Here is a 23,145-nt window from a genome sequence, read left to right on the forward strand (position 1 = left end):
CATTAGCACCCGTTGACCCACAGTACAGCTCACAGATCTGCTCACACACTCAAACATTCCAGAAAACTGTCTATTCATGCATAAAACATGCATGAAATCTTCCCTAAACACCTCAAGATTGGAAGCAAAGCCAATTTCCCAATTTGTAAATGAAGGAATTTATGGTGTTATGACCCTCTCTGTCTCCCCAGATGACAATCATTAGACAGAGATGAACATATGTCAGCTGATGACACACGTCCTTCCACAAATCATGCCTGGGACACCATCTGTGCACTGACTTGTGGGAAATACTGTAACCTGTAAACTTTCTGCTTTACATAAGAGAGAAACAGACAGAGAGAATACAACTAGTTCCTGTGACCTCGTTTTGAGGTCTTCAATGTGTGTGTGTGTGTGTGTGCGTGAGTGTGTGTGTGTGTGTGTGTGTGCGCGCGCGCGCGTGTTTTTTTGACATATGAGGACACAAATTTGTATAATGACATGGGTATGACATAGGTATTACGTGACAGCTGACAATGTGAGGAACTGTATGGGTACAGACTGTGTGGGTATTCTGAAAATAACAATGAGGATTCAAGTTTGGAACCACACCTATTTTTCCTGTAACCCTTCCCATTCCTAAACAACTGTGTTTCCCTCACACACACACACACACACACACACACACACACACAAAATAACAATGAGGATTCAAGTTTGGAACCACACCTATTTTTCCTGTAACCCTTCCCATTTCTAAACAACTGTGTTTCCCGGTGCTGGAGAGCCCTTCTTCACTAATGCTGCTCTGAGGATATTAGACATGGATCCAATCACTTCCACAAAAACCGTCTGGTTATGGATGCTTCTATCATTCTTATTCTCAGGTAATACAATATGTTTTTCTGAGTTCTGAGGATTTGTGATACACAAAGTCACATGGATTATAAACTTGTGAAGTTTTTAGTGAGTCACCATGGGTTTGTTCTAACGCTTTCTTTAGAAATCCAGCTATTGAGTGAACTAATTCAGTTCAACACATGCAGACCGTCATAAACAATATGTTGTAGAAAGCAAACTGAAAAGAAATTCTGGCGGACAAATCCTTTATGGCACCACTGGACTTTACATGTTCACACTTTGTCTTTATGAAGTGTTAAAGTTAGAGAATGGAGTGTCAGCATGCTAAACTGTCAAACAGGGTGTTAAATAGGGTGTTAAATCCTTGTTGATTTGCACGAGTATTACATACAGTAAAAGCTTGCCATGTCTATAAACATATATCTGCTTTAGTAATAAAAATACTATTTTAACTGTAAAGATGTAATATGTGTGTACTCAGACCAAGACTAAAGGTCAGCAAGAAGATGATTCTGAAACTAATTTGGAAGAACAAACAAACAAACAAAAAACTCAGCACAAAATGTTGAACCCTAGGATTCAATACAGTGGGCCTAATTGGTATTTAGACATAAGTTACACTTAATACATAAATGAATGTAATTACATTACATAATAGAAGAGGGGGGAAATACAAACATACAAAACATCTCCAACAGGCACAGGATCAAAACAGAAAACTTGAAATTAAATGAAGAAAATCCACACACTGGAAAATCCACAAACTGCACTTTTCCCAGAACTAACTTCAATTTTATGGTAATAAATGACTTGCAATGATTTTAACCTAATCTAAGAACATTTAGAGCATTTATGACATTTTCATATTTTATCCAAATGCAAAACACATCTTGTGTTTTGTAATTTACCTTACGATCTTAATATGAAATATTATGAAATGTGAACTATTTTGCTTGAAATTGTTTCATTATCTTCTCTGAATCCCACATGATTTGATATTTTAAACTAAACTTAATCAAATAAATAATCAAGCACGAACAATTTATAACTTTTATTTATAACTAAACTATTACTTAGTGCTAAAGTTGTAATAACTTATCACAGTAATAATTTTTACAGTGAACACTCAAAGTTGTAGTTGTGCATAGTGATGCTCAATAAAACATTTTCAAATGTTACTTTTTTTTTTTTTTTTTTCAAATTATCTTTACTAATTTTGTGGAAAAGTTTTCCTTATTTAAATTAAATTAAGTGAACAATTTGTATTTATTTATTCATTTATTTTTTAACTTTTTTGATGAATAATAAAATGAAGAATTGGATTGACATGGTATGTTGTGTGTTTCAGATGGGATCTGTAATCTAGAAGGAGCTCTGCACAGAGATCTAATGGTGGGATACAACAAGAACATACGGCCTATGGAGAACCATGGTGACATCATCGATGTGAAGATCAAGATGACCCTCACAAACCTCATTTCTCTGGTAAAGCTCTGCACGTGTGTGTATACACAAGATAAATATGTTTGTAATATGTGACTCTATGGTTTATCATCCTTTCTTCATGTTCAGAATGAGAAAGAAGAGACCCTCACCAATTGCGTATGGATTGAGATGGTAGGAATAATCATATCTGTGTATGTAAACAGTGATTTCAGAGCAAAATACCTTTCGTTCTCTCTCTCTTTCCAGAAATGGCATGATTATCGACTCCGCTGGGCTAACAGGACAGGGTTTGAGGTCTATGAGAACATCACACGTATGCGGCTTCCCTCTAAAGCTATCTGGCTGCCCGACATCGGCCTGGAGAACAAGTGAGAGACTAAATTATTGATCGATTTGATTATGCAGATTACCCAACAGGCAGAAACTAAACTCTAAAAAAAAAGTTGCAGTAAAAATCATCATCTTCAACTTTGTTGTAGTTTATAGTTATGAAAATAACTAGTCTGAAATGTGCGCAAAACGCATCTTGTGTTTTGTAATTTACCTTACGATCTTAATATGAAATATTATAAAATGTGAACTATTTTGCTTGAAATTGTTTCATTATCTTCTCTGAATCCCACATGATTTGATATTTTAAACTAAACTTAATCAAATAAATAATCAAGCACGAACAATTTATAACTTTTATTTATAACTAAACTATTACTTAGTGCTAAAGTTGTAATAACTTATCACAGTAATAATTTTTACAGTGAACACTCAAAGTTGTAGTTGTGCATAGTGATGCTCAATAAAACATTTTCAAATGTTACTTTTTTTTTTTTTTTTTTCAAATTATCTTTACTAATTTTGTGGAAAAGTTTTCCTTATTTAAATTAAATTAAGTGAACAATTTGTATTTATTTATTCATTTATTTTTTACTTTTTTGATGAATAATAAAATGAAGAATTGGATTGACATGGTATGTTGTGTGTTTCAGATGGGATCTGTAATCTAGAAGGAGCTCTGCACAGAGATCTAATGGTGGGATACAACAAGAACATACGGCCTATGGAGAACCATGGTGACATCATCGATGTGAAGATCAAGATGACCCTCACAAACCTCATTTCTCTGGTAAAGCTCTGCACGTGTGTGTATACACAAGATAAATATGTTTGTAATATGTGACTCTATGGTTTATCATCCTTTCTTCATGTTCAGAATGAGAAAGAAGAGACCCTCACCAATTGCGTATGGATTGAGATGGTAGGAATAATCATATCTGTGTATGTAAACAGTGATTTCAGAGCAAAATACCTTTCGTTCTCTCTCTCTTTCCAGAAATGGCATGATTATCGACTCCGCTGGGCTAACAGGACAGGGTTTGAGGTCTATGAGAACATCACACGTATGCGGCTTCCCTCTAAAGCTATCTGGCTGCCCGACATCGGCCTGGAGAACAAGTGAGAGACTAAATTATTGATCGATTTGATTATGCAGATTACCCAACAGGCAGAAACTAAACTCTAAAAAAAAAGTTGCAGTAAAAATCATCATCTTCAACTTTGTTGTAGTTTATAGTTATGAAAATAACTAGTCTGAAATGTGCAAATCTGAGTATTTTAGTCCATCAAATGTGACCTGTAAAATAGGCCTACCTTTTTGTGTTTGTGAAGTGTGGATGGGTGTTTTGAGGTGGCGCTCTACACTAACGCTCTAATAGATCCTGATGGTAGCGTGGTCTGGTTGCCTCCTGCCATCTACCAAAGCTCCTGTGCCATCAAAGTCAACTACTTCCCTTTTGACTGGCAGAACTGCAGCATGGTGTTCAGGTACGGCTGATCCATCTGTCTTGACAGTGTTGACTGGTGGAAATACATGGAAATAGAACAAGAAGCTTGTTCTATTCTGGCTTTCACTCTTTTTGCTTTGGCAGGTCTGAGACGTACAATGCCAATGAAATTAAACTGATGCTGTCAGACGAAGACAACATCACCATGGAGTGGATTGAGATTGACCCAGAAGCTTTTACTGGTACTAAACTTCCAGTAGCACATTATTATAATTTTTTTTTTTACCATAAAGACAAAAAAGTAAAATATAGTTGCTGGGTGCTATTTGAATTGTAAAACCGTAACTGCTGTAAATTAAAGTCCTTCAAATCTTAGTTAACATACAGTCAACTTGCCAAACAGCTATCAGATCACAAAATGTAACGAGCCTATTATTATCACCCAGTTCTTTATGTAAAGTAGGATATACTTGTGTAGGGCGATATATACAGTATAGCATATTTCAACAGTTTGATTACTTGTATCATCACAAAAAGGATAACTATATGGCCCAGCTCTATGCTATGTCAAAGTCCTTTTAAGACAAGTCATGTCACTCGGCGGCCATCTTTGAAAAGCTTCTCGGGCATGCACGTGCAACTCCTCTCTTTGAATGGGGAAACATCAAATTCTCCAAAACTGTTCACTAAGCTTACGATTAAATTTCATATTTGAAATCACCAAAGAAATCTGACAACAACTGTGTCATAAATGTTGTTACTTTTGCTCAAATAGCCTTATAAAAAGCTTATTTTTCAGGCTAGATCAGCCAGTGGCATGCGCAGTCCTAAGAGCACGTCTCAGAACGCTGACTGTTTCTATTCGGTTGTTAAGTGGTGACGTAAGAAGCGCTGTTTCCGGGTCCAAGCCTCAACTCACTTCACTTGAGAATACTACCGTCTCCATGCTCACAGCATCCCAAACAAATAATTTTTATATTTATTTATTTATTTTTATATTTTCATTGTCTGGCTATCTGGGATTTCGGTGTGGAGTTAAAGGTTAGGATTATAATGTTTTTGGTAGTATTATATCACATTGTGAGTGTATATTAGCACCTTTTGTTGTTTTCTCGTGGTATCTGGTAGAGTGTTTGGATACGGAAGCGGTGACACGTGACGTCAGACTTAACAAGCGTATAGCAACCGGGACTTCTAACGGCAGCTGCAGTGACACGCTGACTTTACCGATTAGTGATTGGCTCTTTCATTCAGAAGGCGGGGTTTCCTGCGATTGAGCGGCCATATTGAGAGTTGCCTATTTCCCCATTCAAAACCATAGGAGTGACATGTCTTGGGTATTCTATATGTGACCATAAGGCAAGATATTAAGATTTTATAAACATTAACATCATGATCTTCTGTAAATCTCCTTTGAAACAATATGTATTGTGATAGTGCTATATAAATTTTACTTGACTTGTTTTACTGTAAATTCAGTAAATATATCACTGTCATAATTACAGTAGATAGCTGTACATGTGCATTTGTTGCTGCCCTAAAGCAATCCGGCATTTTCCCGCTCTCCAAACCAGAACAAACATTCGGGGGGAGCGTGGAAGATAAAACAGAAACTATTCGCCTCATTAGAAGTCAGTGTACCTTCAGAATATTATGAAACTGATATTTCAAGGTAAAAAAAAAAACGTACAGTTGTTTCTATGCATTTACTGTGGTGTTTAGGTGGTTGCTAAGGTTCTCAAGGTGGTAAGGATTTTTGTGTGGATATTTTATCGTACAATACAAACAAATACAATTAGCCTACTTAGAAAGTAATTTTAACATTTTAACTTCCCTAAAAAAATGTGTTGATGTCTGAATTCTGGATAATCTTTCTTCTCACTACCAATTTACCAAAGTTTAAAGGGGTCATATGATGCGATTTCAATTTTTCCTTTCTCTTTGGAGTGTTACAAGCTCTACATAAAGAAGATCTGTAAAGTTGCAAAAGTGGTTAAGTTGTATTTACAACACTGTTCCAGAACAGTTTATTTTAACTGCATTTTATGGAGGACTGTTTCCTGATGCTGGTAGAGTAGACTACAATGCCGGCTGTTCTGACACACAGACTGTAAGTAAGTTTTTTATATTTAAAGGATTTGCCACTGACGATTCAAATGCGAGTTTTGAGCAGTGTAGAGTAGCGCTTGTTGTTTGTCATTTCTCCGATCACAAATGCAGACATGGTTTTATGTTTACGCGGCGTGATGCAATGCAATGCAACGCGTAAAAAGACAGTATAAGTCATTATAATCCATAATTATGTCCCCACTGGATGCAACAAATGCCTCGTTTATAATGGGTTTTAATGTTTTTGTCTCGTCGCTCCGGCCGGGACAAGGCATCACAATATGGTAAGGGGCATAACATTTCCGTCACACGCTTGAGGTATTCGGCCAATCACAACGCACTGGATAGCTGGCCAATCAGAGCACACCTCGCTTTTCAGACCGATGAGCTTTGTAAAAATCGACGCGTTTCAGAAAGGCAGGGCATAGAGGAGAAACAATAATGTACAGTATGTGGAAAATAATGTGTTTTTTTAACCTTAAACCGCATAAACACATTTCATTACACCAAATACACAAAATAATGTTCTTTTTAGCAACATCATATGACCCCTTTAATGTGGTGAGATCCCTAAGCCTGAGGATGAGTATAGTAGGTTAATGCTTCTCTCCGCAAACAGCACTAATAATCATAATTGTTCATTAACACGCATTTTGCCCTGATTGGTCAGAGAATGGGGAATGGATTATTAAGCACCGTCCTGCTAAGAAGGTCGTGAACAAGCGATACAGCCCAGATGATTTGGAGTACCAGGAGATCATCTTCTTCCTCATCATCCAGAGGAAACCGCTGTTCTACATCATCAATATCATTGTGCCCTGTGTCCTCTTCTCATCCCTTGGGCTGCTCGTCTACTTCCTGCCGGCCAAAGGTCAGGCTCCATAGCAAATGTTAGCAAATGTCACCGTGACTGATGTCCAATAGACTTGCCATTTCAGCAAGTTCTTACAAATGTAGAGGGATTTTTGTGTGGCTAGTAATGTCATCCAGAGCCATTGACCAGTAGGGACAATAGGAGAAACTTGTGAATAAATGTCTTTATCAATGAAAAACATGACCTAATTTGCATCAAGATAATCATAATGAAGTGAATTTGTAACTTTTGCAGTAAGACAATCAATTTAACCTAACCTGTCATTTAGTTATGAAATTAATCAGTTTCTGATCAGCATGTTTGTGATTAGTATGTTGAACTAATTGTTTGTTTATAATAGCTGGAGGACAGAAATGTACTATGACCATTGCGATCCTGCTCGGTCAGACTGTCTTCCTGTTCCTTATTGCCAAGAAAGTGCCAGAAACTTCCCAAGCTGTTCCTCTCATCGGAAAGTGAGACTGTGCTTTTGTTCACTCATTACATCATTTCAGCAGTTTCTGATACGACTTGTATTCAATGTGTGCAACATAAGATAAAACAGTTTACATACACTATTGTGTTTTCCAGCACACATTTTCTGGAACAATTTGTGCTCTTTTGCCAGGTATCTGATGTTTGTGATGTCGGTGACCACAATAACTGTAATGAACAGTGTGGTGGTGTTGAATGTTTCTTTGCGAACTCCAAACACACACCCCATGAGCAACACCATCAGAAAGGTACAACAGAATTATCTAACCGTTTTTCACTTTATGCTTTTTGTCCAATCCAAAATGACTTAATGAAAAGGTTATTATTATATAATCGCTTTTCTCTGCATTTTGGGGCTACTCAGGTCTTGTTGAACATCCTTCCTCGTCTGCTGAGGATGACGATGCAGCGCTGGACACCTGAGCAGGAGGAAGGGGATTTTAAAACGTTTGCCCTGGGCAACGGCACCCCGCTTCGCCGCAGGAGACGTAGCTCTTTGGGATTAATAGCAAAGGCTGATGAATACATGTTCAGAACAGCACGCTCAGAGCTGATGTTCAGTCGACTGAAGGAGAGAAAGGGGCTGCTGAAGAACACTTTAGAGAAAATACGTGAGTTAAACTTTAATTCACAAGTTTGTGGTTGGTAAGTTTTATTTCATTTATTTTGGAAAGAAATTAATACCTTTGTTCAGAAAGAATGCATTAAAATTAATTAAAAGTAAGAGAAAAGACATTTATAAGGTTGGAAAAGATTTTAAAACAAATATTTAAAATAAATGCTCTTCTTTTGCATTCTAAAATTTATATCACAATTTCCACAAATATATTAAGGATCACAATTGTTTTCAAAATTGAGAAAAAAAAAAGAGTTATGGCTGCTGAAAATTCAGATTTGCCATGACATATATATCTTAAAATATATTAAAATCAAAAACTGTGTTTTTTATTTTAAATTGTAAAAATATTTCAACATATTACTGTTATTTTTACTATACATTTTCACTTTTTTCTTTTTGATGCAGAATAAAAGACTTCTGTCAAAAATATTTTAAAAAAATTGTATATCCTTTAAATAATTCTAAATTTTAAATAAACCATAAATTATATATTTGAATATTATATTTTAATATTATATTTTTTAGATAATATTAATAAAAAATATATTATTAATTAAAATGTTTCATGTTAAATGCAACAAAAAAAAAATGTAATAAGCTGGTTTCTGGCCTTAAATGTACTCTTTTGTGGTCTGACCTCAGAAAATGGTCTGGGGGGGAACACAGCACAGGATCTGGAATCCAGTTTGGCTTCAGCTTCACCAGAAGTGCAGCAGTGTGTGTCTTCCTGTAAACACATTGCGGAAAGTGCCAAGCACCAAAATGACTTTCAAAGTGTGAGTGACTGTTCCAGAATTCTCCAAACATGAGGCTGAATGTGTCTGTATCATTTACACAAGAACAGTAGGTGTTTGTGTTAGGGTTCAACCTTCCAATCCCAGAAAAACTGCTGTTGACGTCTGAATTCCAGTCATCCTTTCTTCTCGCCCTGCAGGAAAATGAAGAATGGTTTCTGGTTGCCAAGGTGATTGACAGGATGTGCTTCATCGTCATGGCGCTGCTGTTTATACTGGGCACCATCGCAATCTTCCTGATGGGACATTTTAACCAGGCACCATCTCAGCCCTTCCCTGGAGACCCCAAAAAATACCTGCCTGAAATCACACCTGGAGACATCACAGGCTGAACGCAAGTGTAAAACTAAATGATAGCCTCAGAGAAACTCCAGCAGAAGTCTGGAGGACTTTGTTGAAGATGCTCTGTAGACAAAAAGCCATCAGATTGTTCATGCTATGGCAAAGGAGCGCTTAGCACTTCAATTTAGTAGTGCTACAGGCCAACAAAAGTGATCCAAGGTCTCCAGAGAAGAGAGTTGGTTGGATCTGAAGCCATTTGAGACTGGCTTAATTGAGATTTGATGAGATGTTGATGATTATGAAGGTCATGCTATTTGCTTGTCAATTTCTTTATCAGCTTTCATTCTGTGTGGTGATTCAACAGTTGATGCTTTCCTGAAAATAAAAACTTTAACCTTCTCTCACACATAAATGATGATCTTCTGCATGAAATCATGTGAATTGTTTCAGGTTAGGTAATGTCACTCCTCTACCCCCCACTAACTTGAGGAGGATCTATTATCTACTTTTCTGTGTGACAAAGACCAGATCCGGGAAGGAGAGAGCAGGGCAGGAGGGGGGTGTTCATTGTAGGAGTAGCATTACAACTACTAACACAGTATTTGAAGCTTGTCTGGAAGCTGTTTCTCAGTAAAGGAAACCCTTATCCCATCACTACTGCACCTGCCCAGCAGCTCCTAAAACCGCAGGACCTCAAATGGTAGGATATTATGTTCTTACACTGTTGTTGTTATTTAGCAGCTGAATTAGTATTGGATAAGGTGTTAAAGGGATAGTTCGCCCAAATATTCTGTCACTGTGTACTCACCCTCAAGTTGTTCCAAACTCTTCTGTTGATCACGAAAAAATATATTTTGAAGAATGTTGGTAAACAAACAGTTGCTAGTATCCATTGACTTCAATAGTAGTTTTTCCATATTATGCATTTGGTTACCAACATTCTTCAAAATGTCTTTCATGATCAACATGAACAAGAAACTGATACAAGTTTGGAATAACACACGAGGGTGAGAAAATGATGAAAGAATTTTCATTTCTGGTTAAATGATCCCTTTAAGGTCTAGCATAGTTATACAACACAAACACAATGATAACACAAACCTTTTCATTAAAAAATAATAAATAAATAAAAAATCCAGAGTGGAATGAAAAGAAAAGTAATTTGTCAATTATTATTATTTCCCCCCTTTTCTAAAAATTGTTGCTATTTTTTTCATGGCTTCCAAAAAAAAAATTTACAGCAAAAAAGAAATAAATTAATTAATTAAAATATTAGAATAAAAATGAACTTAATTAATTCATTTATTTTTTGATGTGTAGTAGTCTTAATCTTAATATATATTTTAAATAATTGGCATATGTAATAGTGTCTAAATAATGGTATTAAATAATATATAAATAATAATGCATACAAATAATTATTAAATAAATGTTCTTCTTAAGTACAGTTCAATCATTTGAATAATGTTTTTATTGATCATTTTCTGTATTCTTTTTATATTACTGTTCTCATTTTTATGGATATAATGCATAAATACATTGTTATATGAAATTCTGGTTATGAAAAGCTTTTCACAAAGGGACATGTATTTAAAAAACTTTATTACAGTCAAATTGAATACTCTTTGGTCTTATAGTGTATAAAATGATTCTTTGCCATTTTTGATCATGATATTACATGTACATTCACTCATATAGCAGACGCTTTTATATCGGAGTGGCTTACAAATGAGGAACATAAACAGTTTGCCAATAATATTCTAGAATCTAATAATTTACTAGATTTATCAGAAAGCTACAGTGGAATGGGAAGTGTTTTAGGAAACTCACATTTGGTCTGGTTGCATTCCTACCCCTCCCTATAACTTTTCACATTGAATATCCTGTTTTACATGAAAATACATTATATTATAGAAATAAAATGGGTTGCACATGTCAGTTTACACTGATTTTAGTGACATTTGACAAAAATGTACTTTGACTTTCATATGCCATGTTTTTACCTCCTGTGTTTTCTCTCTCCCAATCAGGCCTCCCCATCTGTGACCACTCAGCCTCTTCCGTTTGGTCTGGAAAGGGAGAAACATATTGACATGCTCTTCAGAGCTTTCCACAGGCAGATTAGACCTACTACAGACACGCAGGACCTCACTCCTGTGCTCCGGGATACAGGCAGAACAAGAGGACAGGATGGAGGACCTGGATGGAAAGAGACAGACAATGAAAGAGTGGGAAAACTGTCTGTTCTGAGAACAGTCACAAGACTTCATATTACTGCCAGACCAGAACTGCAAGGTGAATAAAACATCTATAAAATAAATGTAGATTAGACTATTTTTCATGAGGAACTTTTTTTTAATTAAAAATAACACCTTTAAAGTTGATGTTTAACAAAAATCATCACTCTCTTAACTTAGATAATTTAGAAGTTTCATCTGGTCTTGTTGAGACATATAGTTGAGTATCATCAGCATAACAATGGAAACTAATCCCGTATTTTCTAATAATATTACCAAGTGGCAACATGTATATTGAAAAAAGCAGAGGACTTAGGACAGATCCTTGTGGCACTCCATAATTTACTGGTGATAATTGAGATGACTCCCCATTTAAATAAACAAAGTGGTAGCGATCGGACAGGTAAGATCTAAACCATCTTAAAGCCTGCCCTCGAATACCCATATAGTTTTGTAATTGAACTTTGAGTATGTCATGATCTATAGTGTCGAACGCATCACTAAGATCAAGTAAAACTAGCAATGAGATGCAGCCTTGGTCTGACGCAAGAAGCAAGTCATTTGTAATTTTAACAAGTGCAGTTTCTGTGCTATGGTGGGGCCTGAAACCTGACTGAAATTCTTCATAGAGATCATTGATCTCTATAAAATTATATACTGTATTATAATAATTAAGATACTAATTATTATAATAGTCACACTACTCACACACTAATAATAATTATAATAATTAAGATAATGAAAATACACTACTGTTTAAAAGTTTGGGGTCAGGAATTTATTTATTAATTTTTTTTAAAAGAAATGAACATTTTTATTTAGCAAGGATGTCATATGTCAAAAGTGGCAGTAAAGACATTTATCATTTTTTAAAATAAATAAATTCTGTTCTTTTCTGTCCTTCAAATAATAATAATAGAAAAATATTTCCACAAAAGCATTAAGCAGCACAATAATTTTTAATATTGATAATAAGAAATGTTTCTTGAGCACCAAATCAGCATATTAAAATGGTTTTAAAAATTAATTAAATAATATTGTATATATTAATAATTTTTTAGTGTCACCTAATCTATAAATGAGTATTCAAAAATATTTACATCCCTGTTTTGATTTTTAAATTCATTTTATTTATGATTAGTGGAATAGCTTGAAGTTTGTTTGAGATACATTATATAATTTCATGTGTAAATACAAACATGTTTATTAAAGGTTTATACAGTATTTCTGTGATGCATCAGGTCCTCAGTGTGTAGCCCGCAGAACATACAGCATTTCCACAGAAAGCAGTGATCAGCTCTTTGTGGCTGTGGAAGGTAAATATAAGAGACAGGATGTGTGTCGTTCTGTAAATGGTCATATTGTGAAACAGTCTTTAAGATGATTGTACTATTACATTGTCAAAGCCACCAAAGCAGCCACATGTAAACTTTGAACACAACTGTGTCACAAAACCTCTTTTTGTGTTCCTGTCTCTGTTAGAGAGCTCATGCATGTGTATGCAGTGCTGCGGTCCAGCTCGATCCTGTTCACTACAAGGCTTTGATAAGGACGCAGAGTGCGTCTTTCTATTTGAGAGGCCCCTGAGAGCGGAGATGTGCTGGCTTGGCTGCTGCCTGATGGAAATAAGGGCCTATACACCAGAGAGAGAGCTGATTGGGACAGTTCACCAAAGGTAGAGATCAACAGCAAACCAGATCTCAGTCTCATGCAGCTAGAATATTAATCCACACTGCAAGAATCAGCCACTCAGACAGGAAACAGTCATCTGATTGACATGTAAAACAATTAACTGTGGTTTTACATTTAGGGAGTTTGAATATGCAAACATCCCAGTGTTATAAAAAAAATATCAGCACACTTGTCTGGGTCCCATGTTATTTTAGTATCAATTATAAATACAATATGATTATATTATATTTTTTTTATTTTAATTTTTATTTAGTTTTTAAAGTTTAGTTTATAGTTTTTAGGTTAGGTTTACTTACATTTTTAATTTTAATTTTAGCTAAAGCTTGTTGTGTGTTTTTGTCATTTTTATTAGTTTTTGTTTACCTGAAACATACGTAGAATTTTTTTTTTATTTCACTAAAAGAGAATTGTTGCTTAGGGAACTAGCTACAAAACAATACTCTCATAGTTTTTTAATATTTTGAAGTAGTTTTTTATAATTATTTTCTGTTTTCATTTTAATTTTAGTTAAATTTTTTTATTTTAATGATAAAATTTATGATTATAAATCATTTTTTTAAATGTCTAAATAGGTTTTATTTTTTTTATTTTGGTTTTAGTTTGAGTTATTTTAGTATATCAAGTTAAACTAAATAAACTAGAAATGTTGTCTTTTTTTAGTAATTAGTTTTAGTAATTTTTTTTTTTTTTCTTTTTTAAGTTTTTGTTTATTTGACTCTATATTTTTATTAGTTTTTTATTTCAGTTTTAGTTTTAGTTATTTTACTATATCAAGGTCATCTACATAAAAATGAGAACCTTGGAAACTAGCCAAAATTAAATGTTTATTTTTATTTTTATTTTATTTATTTGTTTGTTTGTTTATTTATTTTTCAGTATAACTTTTATTTTATTTCAAGGAACAACAATGTTAAAAAACGATGTTTTTTATTTTTTATTATTGAAAGTAAACAAAAAAACAAACAAACAATGTTTTTATGGTTTTAATTTTATTTAACTGCTGTTTAATAGCCCTGGTCCAATCAAATTATTTGACCGGATCTAACTGTTGCCTAATGGATGAAGTAATCTCCTGTACTGTAAATCTATTATGAAGACAGAGCCATCCACATCATGTTTCATCATGATGTTAACTATTCTGTCAGATAAGGTCACCATTGTGTATCTACTAACTGCACCAGACAAAAAAACCCTCCAGTAATCTCTCTCAGATTGAACAGGGAGAGATGTGGTGAACTTTCTGAGATGAAACCATTAACATGATCTCCTTCTCAGGACAGCCACGAACAAAGACCATGCCATGTTTGTTTGTTGTCACACACCGAGCCTTTCAGCATCAGGTCATATCAGGCTAAAATTTTATCAGTCACACACAAATGAACATTCTCTAGGCTCAGAGAAAACTCTTCTTATGCAATCTTCCTAAACCAAAAGAGTGTATGTATAAGCCCTGTGGCTGTTTATCAGGTGGAGCATGTTCACGCCGTATTTCGAGGTCTGTGACTCTGAGGGCATCTCGGCCGTGAGGATCCAGGGCTCCTGCTGCAACACTCGCTGCCTCTCTGAGCAGGAGCTGCAGGTCAGAAACCCTCCAGCAGGCCGTTTGTATCGCCCACCTTTTACATGCAGTTCTAATATACTCTGTTCTAATTATTCTCATGTATTGGGGGCATCAGCTGGTTTCCAGTATCGGTGAGAGTATTGGGCGCATATGGAAAAGGTGGCCTGGATATAATGAGGAATGTAACATGGATCATGAGTATTTTGGACTAGATGGTAAGAGTAATATACACGTTCATATCAAGTGGTCTACAACAACATAACAACAAGTGACCTATCTATATAAATTATTAAATAAAAATATTTTTAAAAAATATATATAATTTTTCAGCATTATTTAATAGAAAAGAAAGTTCAAAAGAAGTACATTAGAAATGCATTTTTGTAACATTCTACATTTTACCGTCACTTTTGATCAATTTAATAGTGATGTCCTGTGGCCGCAGATGTCCTGAAGTCATTCAAAACAAGGGCCTCTACACTTCCTAATTTATTCGGACAGTTGCAACCCTCCAAAATTTTTGTTCTAATCTTCTTTTGTGCTTCAGTGGTTACTGTTCTCTAATTTTGATCACTGTCTTCCACAAAATAAAGGTTTTTGTTTAAATGCCTTGGATATTTTGTCAAACGTTAATAGAACAGTGGTATACCTACAGTTAATATCATGAAGATTAACAATATTTCAGAAAAAAAAAAAAAAAATCAAGTATTTTACACAATCTACTACATGCCTTCTAGTTCATACATTTTTAGCAAGTAAAAGGCCTTTTAGTATCATTCTAAAAATATAAACCTTTATGTCATGGTGCACTAATTTTAGATTTACTGATTTTATTAAGCAAACATAAAAATAACTTTGATGTTGTTAGTAATATTTACTGGACTAAAGCAACTTAGGTTCACTTGATTATCCATACATAAGTTTTTTTTTTTTCTTTTTAATCATGTTAAAATGTATCAAATATGATACAACAAACTTTTGAGTAACATTCATTTGTTCATCTCTCAATCATCCACAAGGGCATGTTGTTGTTTTTCTTCTTGGAAAACAGTGGCAGTTCCCAGCCATTAGTTCATGTCACAGTGGCTGAACTATGTGGTCCCGCTGTGTCCCTCTGAGAGCTCCAGCTACCGACTCACTGGAAAACATTAATTCACATGTTGATGATTTGGTTTCTTCTTCTTCTTCTGTGAGAGTTTTCAGGTGATGTGGCGTTTGGATGATTATAAAAACAGAAGCCGTACGTCTTCAATAGTAAACATTTTTCACGTTGACCCTTTTTTATGACGTCGCGTTCGTTTTTCTTTTAAAAAAAGATCAATTCCTCAGAAACGTCATCTTCGGTGGGAAAAACATCTTGATAATCTAGATGGAGAAAAAAGGTAGTGCTTTTACCCAGTGATGAACATGCTGGGAATGAATCTAAATATCATAATGAGAACTGTGCAGCTTCAGTGTGAGTGATTATGTGTCAGTCTTGAGTTTATACCCGTCACACACTCTTCAGATGAAAAACTAGCGGCCTCCACTTGCGTTCACTAGACCATGGAAATCCTCCCAAGCCCTGGAAGATCACACACACAACATATGAATATTAATACTGTCAAATATATCAACACTACAAATAAAAACAATAAGAATGAGGGGGGGAAACTATACAATAAAGCACAATTCTATTCTCAAGTAAACTGATACACAATCTTCACATTAATAAATCAGGAGTTTTTTTAATAATCAGAATATTTGAATATTGTAAAATCTTTTTTTGTAATTGTATTTGTAATATTTCCTTCATTTAGCTGCAAAGCTGATGCACTTTATCTCACATCTAAAATCTAGGGGAAAAATATATTAAACATATTATAGAACTAAATATGTATAATCTGACAAAAACTTTTTTGAAATTATTTGACTCGTTTGATAAAAGTCGTATTACCTTCCATATAGTAAATGCTTGCATCTCGTGATCAAATACTGTATATGAATTTATGGATCATTTTTCTAGTTTAAGAAGACAGTACAACTTCTGACACATTTCCCCCCACTCTCCCCTATATAACTCTATATTAATTGTAACTGATAAGACAGTTTTTACCATTTACACATAAAATACCATTCAAATTTTGGAATAATTAGGATTTTTCAACATTTAAAAAAAAAAAAAAAAAAAGCCTCGTGTTCACCAAGGCTGCGCTTATTTATTAAAAAAACTATTCTAATATATTTTAAAATGTAACTAATTCTTTTGTTTCAAAGCTGAATTTTCAGCATCATTACTCCAGTCGTCAGTGTCAGAAATCATTCTAATATGCTGATTTGCTTCTCATTTATTATTATCATCAATGTTGAAGACAGTTGTGTTGCACAATATTTTTTGTGGAAACCATGTTACGTTTTTTGTTACAGGATTCCTTGATGAATAGAAAGTTCAAATGAACAGCATTTATGTAAAATAGAAATCTTTTGTAACATTATAAATACTGTCACTTTTTTGGACCATTATATTTATAGATATATTATATTTAACCAATCCTTGCCGATTAAAAGTAGCAACTTCTTTCAAAAAAAAAAAAAATAATAATCTTATTGACCCCAAACTTCTGAATGGTAGTATACATACACATAAATATCTGAGTGTATTGTATAACTCACTTGATGCTGTCGGTGTGTGTTTTATACTCCATAATGGTATTAGGAGGCAGGTTGAGGACTCTGCGTAAAGTGTCTCTAATGCGAGCAGTGGTGGCCTGGTCACTGGCCGTCTTATTCCAGATAGAAATGATATCCTCCTTCAATCAAAAGCACACATTTTCATTACAATACAGAAAAACTATTGTTTACATTATAATAGCTCCACTTATGAACACAAAACGAGCTGTCAATTTTCTTAATGAACAACTGCCATACTGCTTACTGCAAATGACACTGTTTTCGATATGCTATTTTATAAAATAATATTTAGCAAATAGTAGGTTTTATTTGCATGCTATAAAAGAAACAAACTATATTGCAGGAAATATTGCAGTACCTGGAAGCGAACGGACACAACGGCCCCACAGATCTCCTCGCCCACCATGAACTGCTCGCCAAGCATGGCCAAAATCAGATTCTCCCAGCAGCGTGACACCAGGCCTTTACGAAGCCGGATGATCCATTTACCTCCACTCTTATTAGCATCATCCTATAATGCAATACAATACAAATTCTATTATCTGTCATTAGGAAAAGAAGCATACATACATTTGAACTAACAATCTTCACCTCCCACATGGGTTTGATTCCTTCCTTAAACAGGTGGAAATCGCTGTGACCAGTCAGATCACCCGGTCGGATCATGTGACTATAAAAACGCCAGAACTGCTCCACCTACAAACACAGGGTAGCTGTTGAACTGTCAATCATGTGATCATGTGACCTACAGTAACGCAGTCTAACTTCATCCCCCACTGTGCCTGTGTTTGAATCTTCAGTACGCGAGTCTGAATAAATATGTCAGTGTGAGTTTGTGTGTCTGTAGGTTACCGAAGCAAAGCTGCCGATCTGTTTAATGTTCTGTTCGTAGCTCTGTGTGCTGGCTGGCCGTCCTGGTGTGCGACGAGAATACCAGAACGAGTAGTTGTACTGAAGAGGGTGCTCACCGGCCCCTGGGACCGCCGCCTGAAGATATAGAGCAGCTCATAGTTATATGGAACAATCTATTATAATTTACACATGATTTCTTTTGGTCTGTCTATTCATTCAGTTTAAGTGATCTATCTATCTATACCTTTCTCTTGGTAGTGTTTGAGTCCTTCTCCTCTTCGTCATTTTTTTCCTTCTCCCCGTCTTTCGGTGAGCTGTTGTCCTGGTCGTGATCTCCACTGTCGTCATCTTTCAGGCTTAAAAGAAGGCAAAACTGTCAATTCCACTCAGCCACAATATGCTATATTTATCACTGTGGCTTCAATCAGGGAAATAATATTTGCAGTGGCAATTATACAAAAAAGAAAAAAAAAATCAAAACCATGTGTGACATAAAATCTTCTGCTCATCAAGGCTGCATACATTTGATCAAAAATACAGTATGGTCAAATTTTATTACAATTTAAAAAACAACAACATTTCCCACTTAAATGTATTTTAAAATGTACTTTATTCCTGTGAAGGCAAAGCTGAATTTTTAGCAGTCATTGTTCCAGTCTTCAGTGTCATATACGATCCTTCAGAAATCATTCTAATATGCTGATTTGCTGCTAAAAAATTTCTTATTATTATGTTAAAACTGTTTTTGCTCTTCAACTGAAGACTAAAGAATTCAGATATCCCATCAAAGGAATAAAATATCTTCAAATAGAAATCCATTCTTTTAAATTGTTATATTTCAATATATAATATTTCTACTGTATTTTGATCAAATACATGCAGCTTTGGTGAGATTCGTAGACGTCTTTTAAAAACACTGAAAAATCGTGATTTTTTAAAATTATTTACTAACCAATTACCACTGTACATATAAAAAAAACATTAACAGAAAGAGTACATTCAGTACGTTTTATGTTAGTGCCATTTTATACATTAGCTTTATAGATAGGCATATATGTTAAATTAGGTAATACAAGTAGCTTTACAATGCACGCTTTTTTCAGTACCATGTTATACACTTTCATGATAGTACCACTGCCACGCACTTTTTGTAAGGGTAAGTTAATTACATTTCTGAGGATTGTTATAAAGGATGTTGTTATAAAATTCGACTTTATTACGGAAAGGAAAGAGGCCCTGTCTGAGTCTGCAGAGACAGACTGCACTACCTTATTTGACCCTGCGCTTATAATGGTCAGCGGTTGCGCACGAGAGGTTTGCAAACATAATGTAACACATGATTATACAGTAGTTTCGTTTCCACGTGCCATGTACAGTATAGCGTGTTTCGCTTCTGCACAACCCCTCGCGTGTTTATAACCAGCCTACACCGACACATGTCACTCCAGCAGGCTGCAGAGGAGAGTTGGAGCCCGGGTCGCAGAGCACCTGCCCCCGCTGCTCACACACACGCGTAACCGGTGATCCGTCCTCGGCCTGGAGGCCCTGCGCATGCAGATCTGGGTCCAGAAGCGGTCATTTGCATGCTGCATTCACCGCATGCATTAAAACATGATACATCACAAAATCTTATAAGTCCAATCATGCAACTAAACATGGTGACCACCCAACCCATGCCAAAGCTTCTAGACACACCTCTTTTCCTCCCCTCTTTCTCTCTCTCTTTTCTGTCTCTCTTGAGTTAAAGAGACGTTTGAAACGCATGCATTTACATTCACGCACGACTAATCCCTGCTAACGTGCAGCGTCGTTGTGATTACTCACGCGTCAAATTTGTTGTTCATTATTTTCTAGGTGAGTGTCTGTCTCCGCTCTCGCGCCGACGGCTGCCCCGTCAATTCCGCAGCAGCGGCGGCGCGCGCTAGTGGTGGCGGCGGGCGCGCGCATCGCACCGTTGTGGGTGAGGCGCGCGCTTGGTGGATGTTTGTATTTTGTAGCAAATAAAAGTGAGATAAACTGTTACCTTATCCTAGTCTAATAAACATGAATAGCTAATGTATAAATATTTTGGCTAAAACTCACCCATAAATGAAAAAGTAAAAAAAACCTTTATCTATGTATTTTTCTATCTCTCTCTTTCTGTGTATATACACACACATACATAGGTTCTGGAAATAGAAGACATTGTCTAATAATAAAAATTACAGCTTAACTACTTTAATAATATTGAATAAATAAATAATGAATTAAGAATTTAATGGGGTCAAGTTTTATATATATATATATATATATATATATATACATATATCTGACAAACAAATGACATGATACTTTTTTTTAAATCTCTATATATTCTGTATAGAGAGATACTATATATGATACAGTGGCATTGATATAATTTAATTTTTTTAAATTATTACGAATTTGGGGTCAAATAATGTTCAATAAGCTAAGTCACTGGGGAATAGTAGTGCTGTCAAAAGATTAATCACGAATAATTGCATCCAAAATAAAAGTTTTTGTTTACATATTATATGTGCGTGTAATGTGTATATTTATTATGTATATATAAACACACATGCATGTATATTTAATAAAAATATGTTGCTTATACAGGTGCATCTCAATAAATTAGAATGTCGTGGAAAAGTTCATTTATTTATTAAAAGAACCAAATTTCGCTTTGCAACATACATCATGTCAGGGAACAAAATCAGGAAAGAAAAATATATGCCCAGAGCACCTCCCAGTGGTCACCACATAAAACACAAAGAAAACAACCTACATGAGTCACTGCTTAATAATTTAACAGCTTTTAACAAAAGAAAAACAACAAAAAAACATAGGCCTACACAAGTCCAACAGAAAAACATTATGGTAAGATTGCTTTCCAAAAAAAAGCACTTCAGAAATAGTTGAAATGGCATTTATCAGGAATCATGCGATCTTATAAAAAAATACACCAAATTGCAAACTAAATCCAACCCTGGATATTTTATATAGTTTTGAAATTTTGAAACTCGCAACCTCATGCACAAACTAATCATGCATATCACTAACTGGCAGTATGCCTTCATCAACAGCTATATGGCAGAGAAAAAAGAGAGAAAGGGGAGAGCCGCCAGCAGCTGAATTTCGGGGCTGAAGGGGGAGTTTGGTCAAACTATGGCAGCGATACAGGGAATGGTTGAGCTAAATCAAAGACGGTGCCATCCGTGGAGCCATTATGTGCACTAAAACTTTAGTCTCCTAGCTACTATGTAAGAAGCTGCAATTCTTCAAAAAAAAATCACCTGCCACAGCAGCAAATTCAGCAGCTTTTAGATCTTGTTGGTCAGACAAACTCGATGGAGCTATACAGCTGCTGGCGCCTCTCCTCTTTCTCTCTTTTTTTCTCTGCCATAGTAGTTTTCTTTCATTCTTTTGTTAAAAGCTGTTAAATTATTAAGCAGTGACGCATGTAGGTTTTTTCTTTATGTTTTAGGTGGTGACCACTGGGAGGTGCTCTGGGCATATATCCTTCTTGGTTTTGTTCCCTGACATGATGTATGTTGCAAAGTGAAAGTAAAAGGTTCACGCAAGTTTGTTGCATCCTAACAGGAAAGAGTTTTGTGTCTTTATTTAAAATCAACACTTCTTTTATAAAGAACACCGCTTTCTCACATAACGCACTGAAGCAGCCCCTGCATAGAGAGAATAATTCATTCTCGATCCATCGATATCAACCAATTCAGCACCACCCTCATGGACAGCACCTGGTAACGTCACACGTAAGAAGGTATACCTATAAGCAACCTCCAAAGGTATAATTCAGGGAACATGCCTACAAATGGTATACCTTTATTTAAGATATACCTTTAGAGTCTTCGTAGTGCATTAAGAGGCAACGTTATCGGGAAACGCACACCAGTGACATAATATATTGTGAAAGACTTGTCTTTCATTTTCTCCAAATCTTGAAAGTAAATCCCAATGAAGGTTGACACAGACAGAGTCATGGTCGTCCTGAAGAAGAATGAATTGAAATTTTCATGCGAACTCTTAAGGAATTTTAATAATGCCTGGAGAAAAAGCAGGAATTTATCAGTGCTATAATGCATTGTGACAGACTTTGCCTTTAACTTTCTCCCAAATTCTACAGTAAAACCCAGAGAAAGTTGACACAGACAGTCTTGGGCATTCTGAAGAAGTATGATTAGAAATCTTCATGTTAACTCTGAAGGAATTTGAATAATGCCTGTATAAATATCAAGAAATAGTCAGTGCTATAATGCATTGTGACAGACTTTGCCATTCATTTTCTCTAAAATTCTACAGCAAAATCTCGTGAAAGTTGACACAGACAGAGTCTTGGTCATTCTGAAGAAGTATGAACAGAAATCGTCATGTTAACTCTGAAGGAATTTGAATAATGCCTGTATAAATATCAAGAAATAGTCAGTGCTATAATGCATTGTGACAGACTTTGCCTTTCATTTTCTCTAACATTCTACAGTAAAATCTCGTGAAAGCTGACACAGACAGAGTCTTGGGCATTCTGAAGAAGTATGAATAGAAATTTTCATGTTAACTCTGAAGGAATTTGAGTAATGTCTGTATAAATGTCAAGGAATGGTCAGTGCTATAATGCATTGTGACAGACTTTGCCATTAATTTTCTCTAAAATTCTACAGTAAATCTCGTGAAAGTTGACACAGACAGAGTCTTGGGCATTCTGAAGAAGTATGAATAGAAATTTTCATGTTAACTCTCAAGGAATTTCAGTAATGTCTGTATAAATGTCAAGGAATGGTCAGTGCTATAATGCATTGTGACAGACTTTGCCATTCATTTTCTCTAAAATTCTACAGCAAAATCTCGTGAAAGTTGACACAGACAGAGTCTTGGTCATTCTGAAGAAGTATGAATAGAAAT

General features: G+C 35.2%; 3 protein-coding genes across 4 annotated transcripts; 2 read left to right on the plus strand and 1 right to left on the minus strand.

Moving 5' to 3' along the window:
• The first annotated feature begins 763 nt into the window (after positions 1-763).
• On the plus strand, positions 764-9,609 carry LOC107660019 (acetylcholine receptor subunit gamma-like). The gene is made up of 12 exons (XM_016449164.1): positions 764-869; positions 2,192-2,328; positions 2,416-2,460; positions 2,536-2,657; positions 3,952-4,107; positions 4,212-4,309; positions 6,847-7,047; positions 7,391-7,505; positions 7,658-7,772; positions 7,889-8,135; positions 8,786-8,919; positions 9,078-9,609. The coding sequence occupies exons 1-12, from the start codon at positions 806-808 to the stop codon at positions 9,267-9,269; spliced, it is 1,626 nt and encodes a 541-aa protein (XP_016304650.1). The 5' UTR covers positions 764-805; the 3' UTR covers positions 9,270-9,609.
• Positions 9,610-9,747: 138 nt separating this feature from the next.
• LOC107660295 (phospholipid scramblase family member 5-like) lies at positions 9,748-16,169 on the plus strand. The gene is made up of 7 exons (XM_016449579.1): positions 9,748-9,919; positions 11,250-11,514; positions 12,698-12,772; positions 12,939-13,131; positions 14,616-14,727; positions 14,825-14,924; positions 16,159-16,169. The coding sequence occupies exons 1-7, from the start codon at positions 9,917-9,919 to the stop codon at positions 16,167-16,169; spliced, it is 759 nt and encodes a 252-aa protein (XP_016305065.1). The 5' UTR covers positions 9,748-9,916.
• LOC107660478 (eukaryotic translation initiation factor 4E type 2-like) lies at positions 15,729-20,146 on the minus strand. 2 transcript variants are annotated; one of them, XM_016449796.1, is made up of 8 exons: positions 20,056-20,146; positions 18,476-18,587; positions 18,232-18,366; positions 17,971-18,075; positions 17,738-17,890; positions 17,362-17,498; positions 16,210-16,273; positions 15,729-16,074 (listed from the first exon to the last, which is right to left on the minus strand). In XM_016449796.1, exons 1-7 carry the CDS (start codon positions 20,073-20,075, stop codon positions 16,225-16,227), a joined length of 711 nt encoding a protein of 236 aa, XP_016305282.1. In that variant the 5' UTR covers positions 20,076-20,146; the 3' UTR covers positions 15,729-16,074; positions 16,210-16,224. The 2 variants fall into 2 exon arrangements, with proteins under 2 accessions (XP_016305282.1, XP_016305276.1); XM_016449790.1 differs by having other exon boundaries at positions 16,199-16,273.
• Between the last annotated feature and the right edge of the window lie 2,999 nt (positions 20,147-23,145).

Source organism: Sinocyclocheilus anshuiensis, unplaced genomic scaffold (genome assembly GCF_001515605.1).
Source record: "Sinocyclocheilus anshuiensis isolate Anshui unplaced genomic scaffold, SAMN03320099.WGS_v1.1 scaffold850, whole genome shotgun sequence".
Classification (NCBI taxonomy): Eukaryota; Metazoa; Chordata; class Actinopteri; order Cypriniformes; family Cyprinidae; genus Sinocyclocheilus; species Sinocyclocheilus anshuiensis.